We start from the raw sequence: 17,199 nt of genomic DNA on the forward strand, positions 1-17,199 counted from the left end.
AGCTTTGAAATATCCATTCCTCATCATACTCATCCTGTCTTTTAGTTTACTAACACTTAAAGTTAGAGGTATCTTATAAAAGTAGCAGATGTAACCTATGTCTTTAAAAAATTTATAATTGTTTTCTATGATCACTAGTCTAATAATAATAATCTGCATCCAAATTTTTACTTCAACTTGTAGTAAATTAGTATTCCACAGGAGTGAGTAGAACTGGGCTTCTTAATGCTGTGAGTAGAACTGGGCTTCTGAACGCTAAGCTTTACACTTTGAGAGTACTAAAAAGAATTTTAAAAATTTTTACATTTACAGCTCTACAAAACATAGTTGAATAGGAAAGGCAATTTTGGCAGCTTCTGCAAAGGGACTCAGGCATAAAGAAAAACATCTATTGCATTTACCAATAAGTAGCACTTACTGGTTCAGGAAATAAAACTACACCTTCTGCAATACTTTGGAATTTTTACTACTTTTTCATTGTTCATGAAAAAATGGAAAGACCGTGATTTCACTAAAGGGAATTTTGAACTGTGTTTTAATGCCACACCCCAATAAGAAAGCATTTTGGAAATGCTGCTTCTGCATTCCAGTCCCAAAAGTTTGTGTCAGTTTAAGCCTTAGTAAGGAGCTGACACATGTGGAGTCTTGCTGCTTAGATGTGTCTGTCCTGTCTCACCTAATTGTTAATTATTTGAAAACAGTAAGACTTGATAGTTTTTGAAAATAGTGCCATTATCTGTCCTAGAGTATTTCTACAAGAAAAATCCAGTAACATTATTGTGGTGCTTGGCTGACTTTTAATTAATGGAGGAGAATGAAAATAAAATGTTCAGATTTTTCCTACAAATGGATTTTCCAGTATCTTAACTCGTCTCTCAGCTAGTGGTCATGATTGTTATGCCTTAGGACAGTAGGGAAATTTTGGTGCAATTGCAAATAAGTATACATTTAAAAATTTTTAGTTTTATTCTTAACAAAATTATATGGATAAAGAAGTTAGTTTGGACATGATTTCTGATCCTAATTCATGAAGAGCCTGTTTGGGAATGTGATGCTAAAGCAATTGGGAAGCCAAAACGTGGAGTGAGCCAAGTGCAGATATAAACAGTTTTGTTGATTTTTCTGGACTCCTGCATTTTATAGTTTTGAGGAGAAGACCATTTTCCTTGCCAAGTCCAGGAGGGAGTGTCCTTAGATGAGGATAATACGTAGTTTTTTCACCAGTTTAAAGAACAAAGACTGTAGTAGTTAGAATCAATGACCAGACGAGTCTAGTACACATGCATGTGTAATGTGTAGAAACTCCTATGATCTTCTGCAAACAGCACCTCAGTGAAATTTAGTGTAATATTTCAATAGCTGACATGGCATACTGACAGTTAACTTTAATCAGTCTGTTTTGATTACATAATAGTATACAGAGTAATAGCAAGACCCCACTGACTTGTGAGGATAGTACACAAGGGAGTCATTAAAGCAGACATGCTTGACTTTCACTGTTGTGTGAATAAAAACTTGCATTTCAGTGGACAAGCAGTTGTTGGAGACATCATGCTGTAGCAGGAGTTGTAAACAATTTGCTTCTAAATAAATAGACATGACCTCTTACTGCCAAAATCAGTGGTGATACATGTGTTGTTTTTAAAATGGGATATAATCTTTCACACTGTTTCTCTGACAGGCTTTGCTCGTAATCTCTCTGAAGGAAGCAATGCTAACTATACAGAATACGTGGCTACCAGATGGTACCGCTCACCTGAGCTCTTGCTTGGGTAAGTACAGTTTGAGAAGTGCCATAATAAATCTTTACTGATTCTGTATGGTTTTTCAGCACCTTTTGTAAGCTTTGCCTGTGAAGAAAAGTGTTTGATTTAAAGGCAAGATTTCAAGAGGCTTCCAGATTTTCATGAATTTTTGTTCATTTCCAGTAAGTCAGTATGAATCATTGACATATTGACCTGTCTTGAGCTGAGCAGTGGTTAACTAATTTAAAAAAATAGGTTGAATTATAACAGATGTACTGCCAGCTCCTGCACCCCCATTCCCAGTTCTTTCAGAAGAGGTTTCCATGGTAGTCCTCTAGCCTGGAATGTTCCACCAGCCCTGTGTGGACATCACATAGCAATGGCAGTACAGCTTTCACTATGCAACATTCCTAGTTATCTTCATCCTTTGAGTCAGAACTATATTAGGAAGAAATTTTTTGCTCAGAGGTGGTGAGGCTCTGGAACACATTGCCCAAAGAAGCTGTGGGTGGCCCATCCCTGGCAGTGTCAAGATTAGTTTGGATGGGGCTCTGAGCATCCTGATCTAGTGGAAAGTGTCCCTGCCCAGGTGAGGGGGATTGTAACAAGATGATCTTCAAAGGTCCCTTCCTACCCAAAACTTTCTATGATTCTGTGCTTTGATTTTCATTTGTAGTTACCCTTTGCCAGCACTGCTGAAGTCCCTCAAAAGGATGGTGCTAGTTTTTTACTAGTTAGGAAGAATTTATTGAAGGAGGCTGTATAAATCATTTCAATAAAGCACTGAGAAGTTAGCATTGCATTGACTGCAAAAGTATTAGTTACATTAATAGTCTCAGCCAGAAAATTTCGTTTTCCTCCTTTATTCATCTGTAAAACGAACATTTTACTACCTTACAAGGTAAAACAGATTTTGAGATACTAAAGGAACAAATTGATAGGGCCCAAAATGGCAAAGGAAGAGGAAAAAAAAAAAAAAGTGGAGATGTATGATATGTGAACTTCCCATTGCAGTCAAGTTAAACAGAGCATTAATCTAAACTATGTGAGCGCTCTCAAAATACAATTCCAATATACAGTGCATGTGTATTTATATATACATATTCTTTAAAAAAGGAACTATTAGCCACAGGATGAATCAAAAAATTTCTGGTCACTCCTAAGAGTCTTTAAGCACCATGTTAAGTGCTCCTCGGAAACAAGTCTTGGTTGGAACCTTTGATTAACATTGAACTAGATGTTTTTTGAACAGATAAATAACTAAGTAATAATTATTTTGTCAATAAAATCATCCCGGTGTTCCTAGAGCTGTGCTAATATTAATCAAATTTGTTGGCAGTTGTCTTCTTATGTGCATAATAGTATCTTAAAGCTGCCATTAAAAAACTCAGACCTCAATTTTTCATGTTTTGGAGATAATAGTAAAGCTTCCAGTGAAGTGTGTATGTGCATATATAAGTATTAAAAAAGACTTGGAAAAATAGCATCAATTGTGATTCTTTTGTCTCTAGTAGTAATGAAGATTTAGGAGGAAAGACATGAAAAGCTTGACATACATAGTATTAGTCTGACCTGCAGTTTTTGAAACTGTTTTGTTGGCAGAGGAAATTCAGCAGGAATTACGTCTGTTTGTAGTTGACTAAATCTGTTTGATTAGCTAGTAGAGAAAGGGAGGAGATTTGTGTATTTAGCGTTTCAGTTGTGCTGGTGTATGTTTTTAAAGCCAAGTTTTTCTGGCAAAGTGATGCCTGTTTCTTGGCAATGCTGTTCTATTTCCCATGGCATTCATCTTTCCCATCCCCCCTTTCCTTACATTTATTGAATTTTTATAAGCATCTCATATTCAAAAATGTTCACATGTTTATTAAATACATTCAATTTAACAAATACAGTTTTACATGATCAATTTTTAAAATGTGTCCCAGAGAGGTTTTTGTTTAGTGGTAACATTCCAGACTTATATTTCAGGAGAGGAAAGAAATTGCTCCCTAATTATTCACAGAACATCTAAAATCTACTCACTTTGGAGAGCCTCAGGTAACTACTGTTAGTGGAATACTCTGTACCCTTTGATGATAAAATATTGCTAAAAGCCAGTAGATTTTAAAGCATGCTAAATTACTAGATGGAAACATGTTTTGGAGAATCTAGTATGTGCAGGCATAGACTGTAGTGCTTCTGATGTATGGTCTGTCTGTCATATAGGAGTTATTTCATTTGTCCAGCCTTGTCACTCTTGCATATTTTTGTGTGCTGTGATCTGACAAGACTGATCCTGAAAATCAGCAGAGAAGAAGTCTTGAGTTTGCCTTTTCAAACAATAGCATTGCAGTTTGTGCTGCCTTAAGAAATTACTATTTTCTGATTTGTTCCTGTTTGACTACAGATTAAATAGTGAAAAGTTCTTAAATGTAATTCAGCTTCCTTTATTCTTGAGAGCAAGGAAAGGTAATGGTCCATGCCTCAAAGGAGTTTTAGCCAATCCCTCAGTTGTAACCCTAGCTTGTTCTATCACACCCCAGTCTACAGCAGCCTTTTCCCCATTTCAGATTTTAGTGGAGAAAACTGTGTATTAAAGGAGTTGCAAGATGTATTTGGGTTTTGTCATAATAAAAGGGTAGGATTTTTACCTGGAACTCTCACTCTTTTGCCTACAGAGCCTCAGTTTCCCAATAGAGGCACAGAGTATTTTAAGAGCAGATCCTTTGCTTTGGAGTCCATTCTGACCTAATGGGTGGGTTGGACTAGCAGCATCCTAGAAAGGTCAAACACTGAGTCTCTCAGAAAATCCACTGGGAGCCACTATGCAGGATTAGTAAACAAGCTATGAACCCACTGAGTAGTAGTGATGCTTGAGGAGTTGTGACATGGTCTGCTTTGCCTCTGGTGGTTCCTTATCAGCAGTCTCTTCCAGTGGGCAAACTTTTGATTTTGGGATGGTTATTGTGAGAGGACTACAGTGTCTCATGGCACATTCTCTAAGGCAAGTGGTTCTCGAAGCTTTGGTGCCCTACTTCAGCTTTCCCAGCTACCACAGAGTCCTGCACCAGTCGGCCCAGTGAGCTTGTGGTTTCCCTTGGGCTGTTGTCCAGCTAGAAATTCTTTCTCACCTTCACCAAGCCAAATCACCATAAGGGTTTGTTGTTCCTCTGGCCAAGTGTCCTGCCCACAAGTAAAGTAAATAATAATGAGTAATCACTAGGGAAAAGTCAAATATTTTTATTTTTTTAGTTTGAGGATATTCTTTCTCTAAACATAATTAATCAGCAGCATAAGGAAGGAGAGAAGGAGACAGATTTAGGATAGGATTTGTCACCTGCAACTCTTGGTGCTGTCTTACTCCAGAAAAAGGCAAGCTAGCTGTAACTTAAAACTCTTGAAACAGAGTTCGAGTTACTGGATTACAAGTTTCAGAATTAAGAGACTCAGTGAAATATGTTTTCAGTTCAGTCTTTGTTCCAGTCTTTATTATTTTTATATGCTTTTTTTTTAACTTGAAAAGAATTCTCCAGTCATTCTGTTTAAAATCTAAACATTGGAAAGACATTATTGGAATAATATGGGTGCTTACAAATTCTTTTTGCAAATTCAACAAGCAAGAATTTGGGTGTATAAAGAAGAGTTCTCCCCAAACCTCAACCTGTGGCTTTGCTCCCAACTAGGAATTCATTATGATGCTTTCATTGCTTCCTTACTTGGTTTTTTTCTAAGGAATAGTTTTCAGGAGCACCCTGTTTTCTTGCTAGTTTTTGTGTATAAATGCTGAAATAAAGATTTCTTAGAATTTCTGTTCTCCCAGTGGCCAGACCCAATATGTTCATATACCTGTTAAGCACAAGAAATGTAAAACAGGAACTGAGTGTAGGCATGAGCTGTAGAGAGAAGGGAAGGTAGTGGTAGTGGAGAAAGCTTTGCAGTCAAAAAGATTATTCTTGTATGTAAGATTTTTCAAAAAGAGCAAGATCCCTTGGGGCACTTGAGAATTCCTCTCCTGCCTTTTCAAGCAGTGATAGATAGATCAGGAAATCTAGGGCAGAAACAGAGAGCTTGGTTTTTGAGGTAGTTTGCTTAATAAGAAAGTTTATTTTTCTACGTTGTGAGGAAGTGTGCCATGGGAAATATGGCCAGTAAATTGAAGCAGCTCAGTGAGAAGGCAGTGGCAGTGAGTGACAAACATTTTATTTTGGCTTCCCAGAGCCCCTTATGGCAAGGCTGTGGATATGTGGTCTGTGGGCTGTATCCTGGGGGAGCTGAGTGACGGGCAGCCCTTGTTCCCTGGCGAGAGTGAGATTGACCAGCTCTTCACCATTCAGAAGGTGCTGGGCCCTCTGCCAGCCGAGCAGATGAAGCTCTTCTACAGCAACCCACGCTTCCATGGCTTGAGGGTAAGAGAGAGCTTTGTTCTTTTTTCTTACTTTTCTTATTTATTTGTGGAAAATGCTGCAAAGGTTCTTTTCCTTTACATTGTGCATTATCTACTGCCCACGTTTCTGTGTAAGTATAGGATATATAGATTATAAGGCATTCATAAGTCAAAGTAAAATTCTGATTACACCGGAAGTGAGCATTATAAATACATTTGTTTTCTTGTTAAAAGATGTTTAAAGATTTTCTTTAATTTCTTTGATATATTTGGCATGCAGTTTACCTCTTATACCCAATCTAACATTGCCCTGCCAGGTTTGCACTGTAAACTTTAGTGGCAAAGCTCTGTAAGGTCAGTTGTGGAAAATTCAGGACTACTGTCTTCAAGCTAGTTTGTTGGGAAAATCTGAGCTATAGATGCTCAGATCATGGCAGAAGAGCTTTCTGCCTTTTGACTTCTATGCCTGGTGATCTATGTATGTCTCATGAGTAAAAAAGTCCTTCCTACTGGCAGCATTGTTCTTTTCAGGGGTTTGCCAATATAACGACAGAGACTCACTAGTGTGAAGATCTACTCAAGCTGGATTATGCAATATGACAAAATCCCAGAATCAGTAAATAAGTAATAGCTCTGTTACTTTAAACAATACCTGCTCAGTGATTGTACTCGGGTTTCCTTGTAATTCAGTTTTGGTTGTCCTTTCTTTATTGATAAATGTTGCTTGGAAAGGTGAGTTTATGATCTTGATAATATTCTGAAATAATTAGTTTAAACCACATAAACAGACATATGAAGGTTTTAGGAGACTGGATCTGGGGTAAAGACTAAGATTTGAGTTTTATTCTGAGAAAAAGAAAATATGAGAATGTGAAAGGGGAAGGAGTGGGGACCTACTTCTGTAAAAACATGTTCAAACTTGCCATGAATTTGACAATGATAAGAAAAGAAAAGAGTTGGCTTAAGGTGTTAAGGTAATTATTTTAGGTATAAATATAACTGATTCTGGAGAGTTTTTGTTGAAGTTTATAGACCCTTCAAGAGTGAAGGATTTAAAAAAAATTGTTGGACAAGCATTTCTTGCAAGGTTCTATTTGTATTTCACCTTGTTTAGAACAGTGGGCTAGATGGGGTTTTTGTATGAGAAATTTGTAACCCTTTATCAGGAAGGCAATTCTTTAAAAATTGTAAGCAAAATAAATTACTGCCTCCAACATTATTTTACAGGGTTTCTGGTTGTGCAGTGTAATCTTGTTCGGATAAATTCTCTGTGATGTCTTAAGATGAAGGTGGAGTATCTTTGTTTTGTAGTTTTAAAATGCAGTAATTCAAGTAGACAGCATGGACCTAATGTGATTAGCACAAGGTTCAGAGTTAGGGGTCTCTGTTCTCATCCTGGATCAGTGGTTTGTTGTTTGTCCTCAGACGTGTTCCTGCCTTCTTAGTCCTGTCTGTAAAGTGAGGATACTGCTGATGTGGACAGGGCCATATGGCTCCTCACAGAGAGTATTTTTTAGAGCTGAAGTAAAGTCTGAATAATGGCTTAAACATTAAAAATATTTCAAAAATTATTTGTTTGAAATATTATATTAATTAGTTAATTCATAGGAAGAAATTACCCTGTGCTGTAAGACAACCTTAAAAGTACATTTTTTCTGAATGTAGTGTAGTGAAAGATTTTCTGTTGCAGTAGGTATGCTGTGATCAAGCCAATTGTTACTTACAGGCTGGATTTGGTGCTGGATATTCTCAAGATAGAAACTAGCCCATGATGTGGAATTTTTTATCCATATGCTTAGACTTAATGAATTTCTACATTACATGACATACAATACATTAGTATTCAGTATGTGAATACTACCATATTGTAAAACAAGGTTTAAAAATTCTCTTCAAACACTCCAGAATGTCCAAATGCACATTTGCGAACTTTGTCTTTTCTCTCTAGTCATATCCTCCATATATGTGTATATAACACAGTTTTCCTTGCTCCTGAGGTTTAGAGAATATTTAGTGATCTCTCTTCAGTTCTTTAGAGGAGAAAAACATCCAGGGTATGTTGAAGACATAAGGAAGTAAAATCATGTGAGGATCAGAAATTACCAATAAGCTCATGACTTTACAGAAAAGTGTGAGTGGCAATGTAGGGCTATAATTATTTGTCCTACCAATAAGTTACATGAAGAATCTGAACAATTACAGTGAAAAGCCACTGGTGCTTTTCATGGTTTCAGCACATTTTCCTGTTTTCCTGATCATAGATACAAAAGCTTTGTTATGATTGTCAATCTACAGGAAGGCACGAACAATTTACAATTTGGTTTATCCTAAAAATGGAGGAAGCATCAAGCCTTGGTTAGCAGACTTGGACTTTAAGAAATTCTCAATTAGTAGTAAACGACTTCAAAATAAAGCAAAGTCAAAAGAAAAATACAGAGACTTTTTGGGAATAAAAGCATTCAAACTCATGTTCTTCCATTTTTCTTCAAAGTTCACATAATGTAATTTATGAAAATAATACAACTGAAGGATGCCCCCAGCTGTGTGCACTGCTTCTCATGGTGTTGCCAGCAGCTTGACCACGCCAGTAACTCTGTAACTCTGAGACTTAAACCTTTGAGCTTTTGCATTTTTTCACTAAAAAACACTTGCGAATTGTTTCTTAATATTTAGTATTTAATTACTACTGTATTTGCACTCTCAAATTATCTCTGAGCTGTTTTTAACCTTTTTTTTTTAATAAATACGTTGCTTATGTTAGTTCTGAATCTATTTTAAACCTCCTCTCACTCATAATGCCCCCCAAAAAATTTTATTATTTCTCACTTGAGAGTCGTTTCTTGGCTACCCTAATAATCAAGAATACTTTCTTTGATTGATTAGATGCTTACCACACATCAAAAGTTACTTGTTTCACTGTAGTATTTTATAGTTTTCATAAACCACTAACTTTTTCAGTGCTTATGATTTGTATTAATTACATGCCTTGATTCACTAGTTTCTATTTTTTGAAACTTTGTATTCATGTATTACCTTGTTTACATGATCAGGCTATTTACAGTGTATTTTTTACAGTTTCCAGCAGTCAATCATCCACAGTCTTTAGAAAGAAGATACTTGGGAATTTTAAGCGGTGTACTGCTTGATCTTATGAAGGTAGGAAAATGTTTTTATTTTCTGTCTGTAATATGTGGGAAAAGATATATAAATGACTTCTTACCTTTTTTTCTTAATGTAATAGGAGGACTTGGAAACTCCATTTTGAGATATTTTAATTGCACCATTGTTTGTAGTAAGGCTTGATATTTACTAGGAATCAGGAAAATATCCCTTGCAAATGCCAGGAGAGTCTGTTCAATTTTAACTGATTTGATAAAGAATATGTATCCCAGACAAAGCACCATCACCATCCTTTGCAGGGCTGTGCATTCACACTGGCATCCATGCAGAGACACTGACTGCTGGAGTGTGAGCTCTCAGCCCATCACATTGAGATACATCCACAGAGTATTGGGCTAACCTGAGTTGTTTTTCCTTTGTTGTTGGGTAAGTGTGAAGGTGAGGACAGTTGCCACAGACAGAGTTGACACACGGGAGTTTTGGGAGTTTGTATCCGAGCTCTCAGTCTGCTTGCTGTCACCTCTCCACAGTGTGTATGTTAGGTTACTCCTCAGTCCTGTTTTGGAACAAGTCAGCCAGTTACAGGTCGCCAAACTAGGTATGGTCCTGAGAGTTTTTATTATGGGAAATCAGGAGAAGCCCAAAGCTCATTCCCCACAGAAACATTGTGCTGTGCATTTGTGCCATATTCCTGGGTATGGAACACACATTGTTGTCCTTACTACTGTACTATAAAAACACTCCCATGGTAAGCTGCAGTACAACCCTCACATCATTTCATCCCCAGTAAGCTGAAGAAAGAAGTCATAGTATCCAAAATAAGGTTTAGAATCACAGAAGCACCTAAGAATTAAAGGCAATATGGGACATGAAGTGTGGATATGGCTGATCGACTCTGAATGGATTGTATGATCCCAAACCCCTCTGCACCTGTTGTCTTGGAAAACAAAGATGCTTTGGGATATACTTGGGTGTTTACTTACTTTTAGTAGTATTGCTGTAGCCAGCAGAAATCCTCAAAATTTTCTCTACTCTTATTCAATCCAGCCAGTTCAAATCCCTTTGATCTCCTTGCCTTATGAAGAGAGTTAGCATGGCTTTTATCTTGATTTTAAGGAGTCTGCAACATGATACACTCCAGTGCATATAATTACTTGTTTTGGTATTATACTTTCTCCTCTATTTTCTAATTCGCAAAAACTTTTTTTCATAGTAAGATGTAGTTCAAGATCTGGTAGCATATATTGCAGACAGAAATTTCAAGATCAGTCTTAAGACTGATGTTACATGTACTGGGGGAGGGTTTATTTTCATTTTATCCTAGATTTTATGTTATATCTCAGTGTCTTTTAGGTTATTTTGATATGATTTAAAAGTTGCAAAGTTGTAAAAGGAAGCACTTGAGTTTTAGGGAATCACAGGTTTCCAAATAATTTTGTTCTTTTCATCTTTTTTGTCCATGTGTCTGCCAACAAGATGAGAAAGGTCATGAATTCTGTAGAGGGGATATTTTGTGTTTGACCTGCATTTCTTAATTCAGGCGTTGGAACCTTGTTAAGCAATGAACAGAAGTCTACAAGGAGAGAACAGAAGGGACTTGTGGTTAAGTTGCATGTTGCAAATGCTGCACATACTTTGTTGTGTGCCTGTCTCTTCTGCAGACAATGGACAGTCTGACACATGTCCACACTTGTTGTGCTCCTCATTATCTGCATTCCCAGGGATCTCAGGTCAGATTGCTAGATTACTGAATAACCCACGCTTCAATTTATGCCAGCTGAAGTAGGGAGTTATTAATATATATCTATTTAGAGAGCATTTCTGGATTAATGAAGAGGCACGAATTTGACCTTGTTGCTTTGTTGTTGCTCCAGTCCGCCACTCTCCTTCACAAGCCAGGCTGGTTTGCAAGCATTAGGGAGTTGGGAACTTGTTTTGTGTGTTATGACTTGGGAAAAAAAGACATTGAGACTCTATTTTTTATATCATTTGTAATTCAATTGCCTCTGCCATTCAGTACCAGACATGCATTTCCTCTGAGCTTATTTGCTAAAGAGAATACTTGTACAACCCTTTCTTTTTACCCTTGGTTTTCTTCACTTGCCTTAGCTGGACTTTGACCTTATGAAGTGGCTTAACCTTTGTGCTAATGCACTGCTTTTATAGTCCACCTTATATCCTGTCCTTCACTCTGGTTCTCACGCACTCCTGTTCTGCATTTTTGTTCATTAGGAAACTCCCTGTTTAGCCAACCTGAGCCTATGAAAAAGATTTTGGTCTTCTGTACAGTAAGATGCTTTGTTCCTGAGCTCTCAATAAATTTTCCATAAAAATCAATGGCTGTCCTGGACACCTTTCATCTTATAGTAATTTTTCAGGAGATTCTGCCCAGTAATTCCTTACAGAAAATGGAATTTTCTCTCCTGAAGTCCTGGGTCTTATCTCTGATGCTTGTCTTGCCAGCTCTTCTTTCAGTCCTAGCTGTAATCATCTCGTGGTTGCTACAGCTCTGATCAGATTTCTCACCAGTACTTCACTGTTGTTGAGCAGCAGCTCAAGTAAACTGAAGTCCCTCCCTTGGCTAATTTGCCTCTCCAGCAGCTGCACTAGGAAATTTCCACCAACAGAGTCTAGAAATCTCCTGGAACACGGACACAGGCTGGATGTCAGGATAGCTGAAGTCTGCTGTGAGGATGCGGATGTGTGACCAGGAGATGGTTTTTGTTGTTGTAGTTTTCCTCTTCATCACTTTCGGGCTCTTCACTGCATTGTTGGTAACAAACTTCCACCATAACATACCAAATGTTGCTTTCCCTTCTAATCCTAACCTAGAGATTGTCATTGGATAAACCTTTTGTTCCATGCTGAGGTTGGATATGATCCAGGAACTCACTTATATGGAGTGTTACTCTTCTCCCTCTCCATCCCCTTCCTTCTGAGCCCAGTTGTACCCATCAGTGACTATGCCTCAGCCATAAGCCCTGTCCCACTACTTCTCTGGGATTCCAGGCAGATTTTCAGCCTTGTGGTAACCTATGGACTTCCAGTTCTCCTTGCTTGTCATCCAGCCTGTGTAAAGTAGTGAAGCAGTTGTGAGAAGCCTCTGGACATCCTCTCTTCTGAGGGGGAATGTAGGAATCACATGTGGCCTTCTCATGTTTGTTTGGCCTTTTGAGCCACTCTAGTGATGAGCATCAGAAAATAAGGGAGAAATAAGTTGCTAATCATTCAGTAGTTTGTCACTTGAGAAAGATGCTGCATATTGTATGACCAAACTATAGGAGTTTGGTTTGCCACTTGCTTTGTTTCCTGAGCATTTTCCATTTTGAAGTGAAATGTGAAGGGAAAACCAGTTTGTGGTCAAGTGGCTGAATATGGTGTTAATGTAGTGTGCATGCATGTGCATAGACACACATGTTCTTCTCTCTTAAACATATACAACCCTTAAGAAATAGCTGGGTTTTTTTACTTAATAGCCATTCAAACTTTAAACCTTGCTAACAGTCCTGCATGTTTGAATATTTCAATGTAAGCTTTGTATTGCTCTTTTCCTGCAAGAAACCTTTCAAACTTTCCAAAATACCCAAGCTCCTGTTTTAGGTTTTGTGATTAAATATTTTCTGTGTGTCAGGAAGTGTCTTTGTTTAGAATCACAACTGATCTAACAGAATTATAAGGCAAGTGTTATTCTGAATGCATTGTTAACAGTTTAGAGAATTCTTTGAAAATATGGGTGGGCTTGAACCTTATAAGCTAAAAACAGAACTCTTACATTTGTATATTTTTGAAAATACTAACTTTAAAATAATGTTTATTTTTGCAAAAGAATGTTCCCATATAGTTGTTTTGTTTGTTTGATAAGCCTGTTTTCATTGTAGCATTTTATTACTGATAAATTTAATATTTTTGATTCAAAGCGATGTTTTAAGGTATATCCTGAAAAATATGTTTAAAATACATATATTTAAAACATATATATATAACATATTTTAAAAGTTTTAAATATCTTGCATTTTAAACCTACTGTTGTATATGTGTACATAGCATTATATACATGTAATATGTATGTGGGTTTATTTTGTATCATATGTAGTTTAATGCACCATGAAATTATTCTAGCAGTGACATCTGATCCCAGAAACCGTGGAGATTGAAAAATTGTGTTCTTTATTTTGGGGTTTTTTTGTTGTTTTGTTTGGTTGGGTTTTTTTGTTTTTCTGTGTTGTTTTTTTTTTTTTTTCTTTTGCTAATGTAAATACAGATACTAACATTTAAACTCTGGGATTTATTTTTCAAAGAACTTACTGAAGTTAGATCCAGCAGATAGATATTTGACAGAACAATGTTTGAACCACCCTTCATTTCAAACCCAAAGACTCCTGGATCGCTGTGGAAGTTCACCTTCACGGTCAGCGAAGAGAAAACCTTACCATGCAGACAGCAACACTTTATCTAACAGGTAAATGTAGTCTTGTCACTGTTATCACTGACATTTGCTCTGCCACTGAGGGAGTTGTTGTTGTTGTTGTTGTGCTCACATGCAGCATCACCCACAAGAAAAGTGGTTGTTTGACAGCTTAGGCACACTGAGACGTGTTGCGTGCTGTTCTGTGTTGCCTCGCTGAGAAAAGGAAGCAGACATAGTATTTACAACCACACAGGCTGAAATCTTTGCTAACTTTCTTCATCAGGCTGAATGTGTCTTAAAAAAAACCAGCAAGACAATGCTGAAGCCATTTCTGTGCATGACAAAGAAAAATAATTGGCTGATCCACCTTAAAAAAATGTGATCCTTTTTCTTGAACAATAGGAATTTTGTGGCTTGGAAGATGCCCAAGATTCCAGAGGAATGCTCTTTTCTTTGGAATGCTACCATTGCTGTATATATACAAATCTGTCCAAGATTTTGATATTTAAAAGCTTAAAGTTCACACCCGTTTGTAGCAGCTAAATGTCCTGAAAATTGCGAGCATTGATCACATTCCAAATTGAAGATGAACAGAATTTTGTCTGCAGTTGCAGTTGCGGGTTGGGTCTAGTCTGTTTGACCTCAGACTCAAAGCAGACTATGTTTGCTCAGTGACTCCCTTGCTGGACCCACGTAGCTTGAGAGAAGCCACTTAATTTTAATACCTCAATGAACCAGGTTTACTGGATAAAATACTTCAGTAGAAAAAGCTTCATGTTATTGGTGTGATAAATGTGTTCAGAAAGGTCACCCTCTGAAGTATGCAGAATATTTTAATATTTTAATATTCTATATGCAGGCTTTTAATCTTGGCCATGTTTTTCTTTAGCTTATCCTGTGAGATTCAAAAAATTGCTCCTCTATTTTAAGACTTGGGATGATGACATTCACAATCTATACTTTTTCAAAGATAGACATGAAAAGGTTCTATCTGCCTTTACAGATGCTTAGTGGAGAAATTTTACCATTAGACATGTAGCGTCAGAAAGAAAAACCTGCCTCCACTGGAAACTTGTCCAGAAGGCTTGCCTAGTAAAAATACTAGGTTTCTCATATGTCTAAGTTTTTTAAAAAATTTACTTTCTGTTAACTGGGGTATGTTTTTAACTGGCATTAAAATTGGTAAAGTTTGAGAAAGTGTAATTAAGTAGATGATGAGATCACTGGAAGTGGTTAATAAAAAAATCCTAGGTATAAAACCGGCTAGCATTATCCAATTATAATTAACAAAAAGCCCAACAAAGGTACAGTGAGCTCTCACTTCAACCCTCAGTAATATATCTGAGTTACATCATATATTTGTTACAGAAATAAGTTAATAGTTCACAGCCTGCCTAGGTCCATCAAGGCAAACAAGCACAGCTCCAGCACTGCTCAGTCTTGGCTAGTTTGCAGTGCCTGCCTAAGTCCGGAAGCAGAACTGGTTTAAGGCCAGAAAACCTGAGATGATAAATCCTGTTCCAAAAAAATCAGCCTGAGGGTTTGCAGAACCAACTCGTATCTCAGTGCTGTAATCCCAAAACCAGAAGAGCTTGGAAGCTGAGTAGAGGCTAAGGACACAATCAAGTAGCTTTGCACCCAGTCAGTTTGGTTGCTGAGCCTTTCAGGTGCAGCTTTGGAATGAGTTAATGTACCAAAAACTGGGATAGTGCCAGGTTCCACAAAAGCTGTCTTCCTGTGGTAGACATGGTTTTGGGATTGGTGTTACAGGGCTTGCTCAGGTTCACTCCATCTGAACAATAATCTCTTTTCCCCTCCTTTCCTCTCCCTTCCTCCTCCAAACCAGGAATACACTGGATAGCCTAGAGCATTGATTGTATCAGGCTTTTTTGACAGTGCTGACATATTTCTTTGATATGCCAGGTGTATTTAAGATTTTTTCAATTGATATACAGCTAATTTTCATAATGTAATGCTTCACTTAGTGATGTGCTTATATAGTACACACATACATGCATAAATGTGCAAATATAACTTGGAATTTCTATGATTAGATTTGATATCTTCAGGGCTTTTGTCAGCAAAATCATTAGCCAAAGCAGGGTTTGCCATCAGATTATAACCAGTAACAACAATGTACGAACACTTGCAAATCTGTAATTTTAGTGAAGCTTCTGGTGCCTCAGTTGACAATATTTGATCTTACTGCAGTTAAATTTTGTGGTTTTAAATGGCAACTGAAATGGGTGTACTTTTTTGAAGTTATTAATGTATGAATAGGTAATCTGGTATATTAATGCTTCTTTATGCATTTTAATATAGAAATCAAGCCAGCAAAAGTTCTGCTTTGCAGTCACACCACAGATCAAACAGCAAGGATATGCAGACACTAGGGGCTGGCGGGCCAAGAGAAGAGGGGCTTCCAGCAAATGAAAGCTTTTTAAATGGAAACCTTCCTGGACCTGCACCTAGTCCAATGCATGCAAAAAAACCAAGCAACACACCTGGATCTGGCAACAAGGATATAGCCAATAATAACATGCCACATCTCCTCAGCCCGAAGGAACCAAAGGGAAAAACAGAGTTTGATTTTAATGTGGACACCAAAAGCTCTGATGGTTCAGGCACAAAGTACCTGAAGTCAAACACCAGATCTCAGCAGAACCGGCATTCCTTTATGGAAACTTCTCAAAGCAAAACCGGGACGCTGCAGCCCGGCGACAAGCACAGTCGCCACAGCTACATCGATACCATCCCACAGTCTTCTAAGAGTCCCTCCTATCGGACAAAGTCCAAGAGCCATGGAGTTCTGACAGACTCAAAATCCGTGGGCAACCTTTCTGAGGCCAGGGCCCAAGCTGCAGAACCAAACACCAGTAGGTATTTTCCATCCAGCTGTATGGACTTGAACTCTCCTACCAGTCCAAGTGCTCCCCGGCACAGTGATAACAGAACTATGCTCAGTCCGTCCGCCAGGAATAACCGCAGCGAGGGCACCCTGGACACCCGAAGACCTCCAACAAGACACTCCAAAACAATGGAGGAGTTAAAACTGCCAGATCACATGGATGGAAGCCATTCCCACTCTCTATCTGCTCCACATGAATCTTTTTCCTATGGTCTAGGTTATACCAGCCCTTTTTCTTCACAGCAGCGCCCTCATAGACACTCGATGTATGTGAGCCGGGACAGAGTGAGGTCAAAGGGCTCAGAGGGTGGCTTAAGCGTAGGGCAAGGGATGGCAGCCAGAGCAAACAGCCTGCAACTGTTATCTCCACAGGTGCAGCATAAGTCACTCACAAGGTCTGTTGGCTCATCACGAGAAGACTGTACAGAAGATTCTAATAGGGTTAGTCCAAAATATTGCCTCTTATTTAAGGTTTACCTTCCTCTTTTTAACTCATGTGGGGGCAGTGGCCTGCTTTCTGTCTTCCATTTGTTTCTTTGCAGTTATTAATTTATTTGTCTTGTAAGACATGGGGATGTTGTTGGGGGCTTGTTTTCAGAAGGGCTGAATATTTCAAGGTACTTTTAAAAAATGGATTATGAATACCATTATCTTA

The 17,199-nt window shown here is 37.9% G+C and overlaps 1 protein-coding gene across 2 annotated transcripts in view; it reads left to right on the forward strand.

The window, feature by feature from the left end:
* The window catches only part of CDKL5 (cyclin dependent kinase like 5), a 128,173-nt gene that overhangs the window by 84,638 nt on the left and 26,336 nt on the right, over positions 1-17,199 (forward strand). For both annotated transcript variants that reach the window (XM_014875802.2, XM_088160247.1), the window contains exons 8-12: positions 1,682-1,772; positions 5,941-6,130; positions 9,184-9,264; positions 13,527-13,687; positions 15,959-16,985. In XM_014875802.2, coding sequence (XP_014731288.1) covers positions 1,682-1,772; positions 5,941-6,130; positions 9,184-9,264; positions 13,527-13,687; positions 15,959-16,985 — 1,550 coding nt within the window. The remainder of the gene's footprint in view (positions 1-1,681; positions 1,773-5,940; positions 6,131-9,183; positions 9,265-13,526; positions 13,688-15,958; positions 16,986-17,199) is intronic.

This window comes from Sturnus vulgaris, chromosome 2, assembly GCF_052056855.1.
Source record: "Sturnus vulgaris isolate bStuVul1 chromosome 2, bStuVul1.hap1, whole genome shotgun sequence".
In the NCBI taxonomy this organism is placed as follows: Eukaryota; Metazoa; Chordata; class Aves; order Passeriformes; family Sturnidae; genus Sturnus; species Sturnus vulgaris.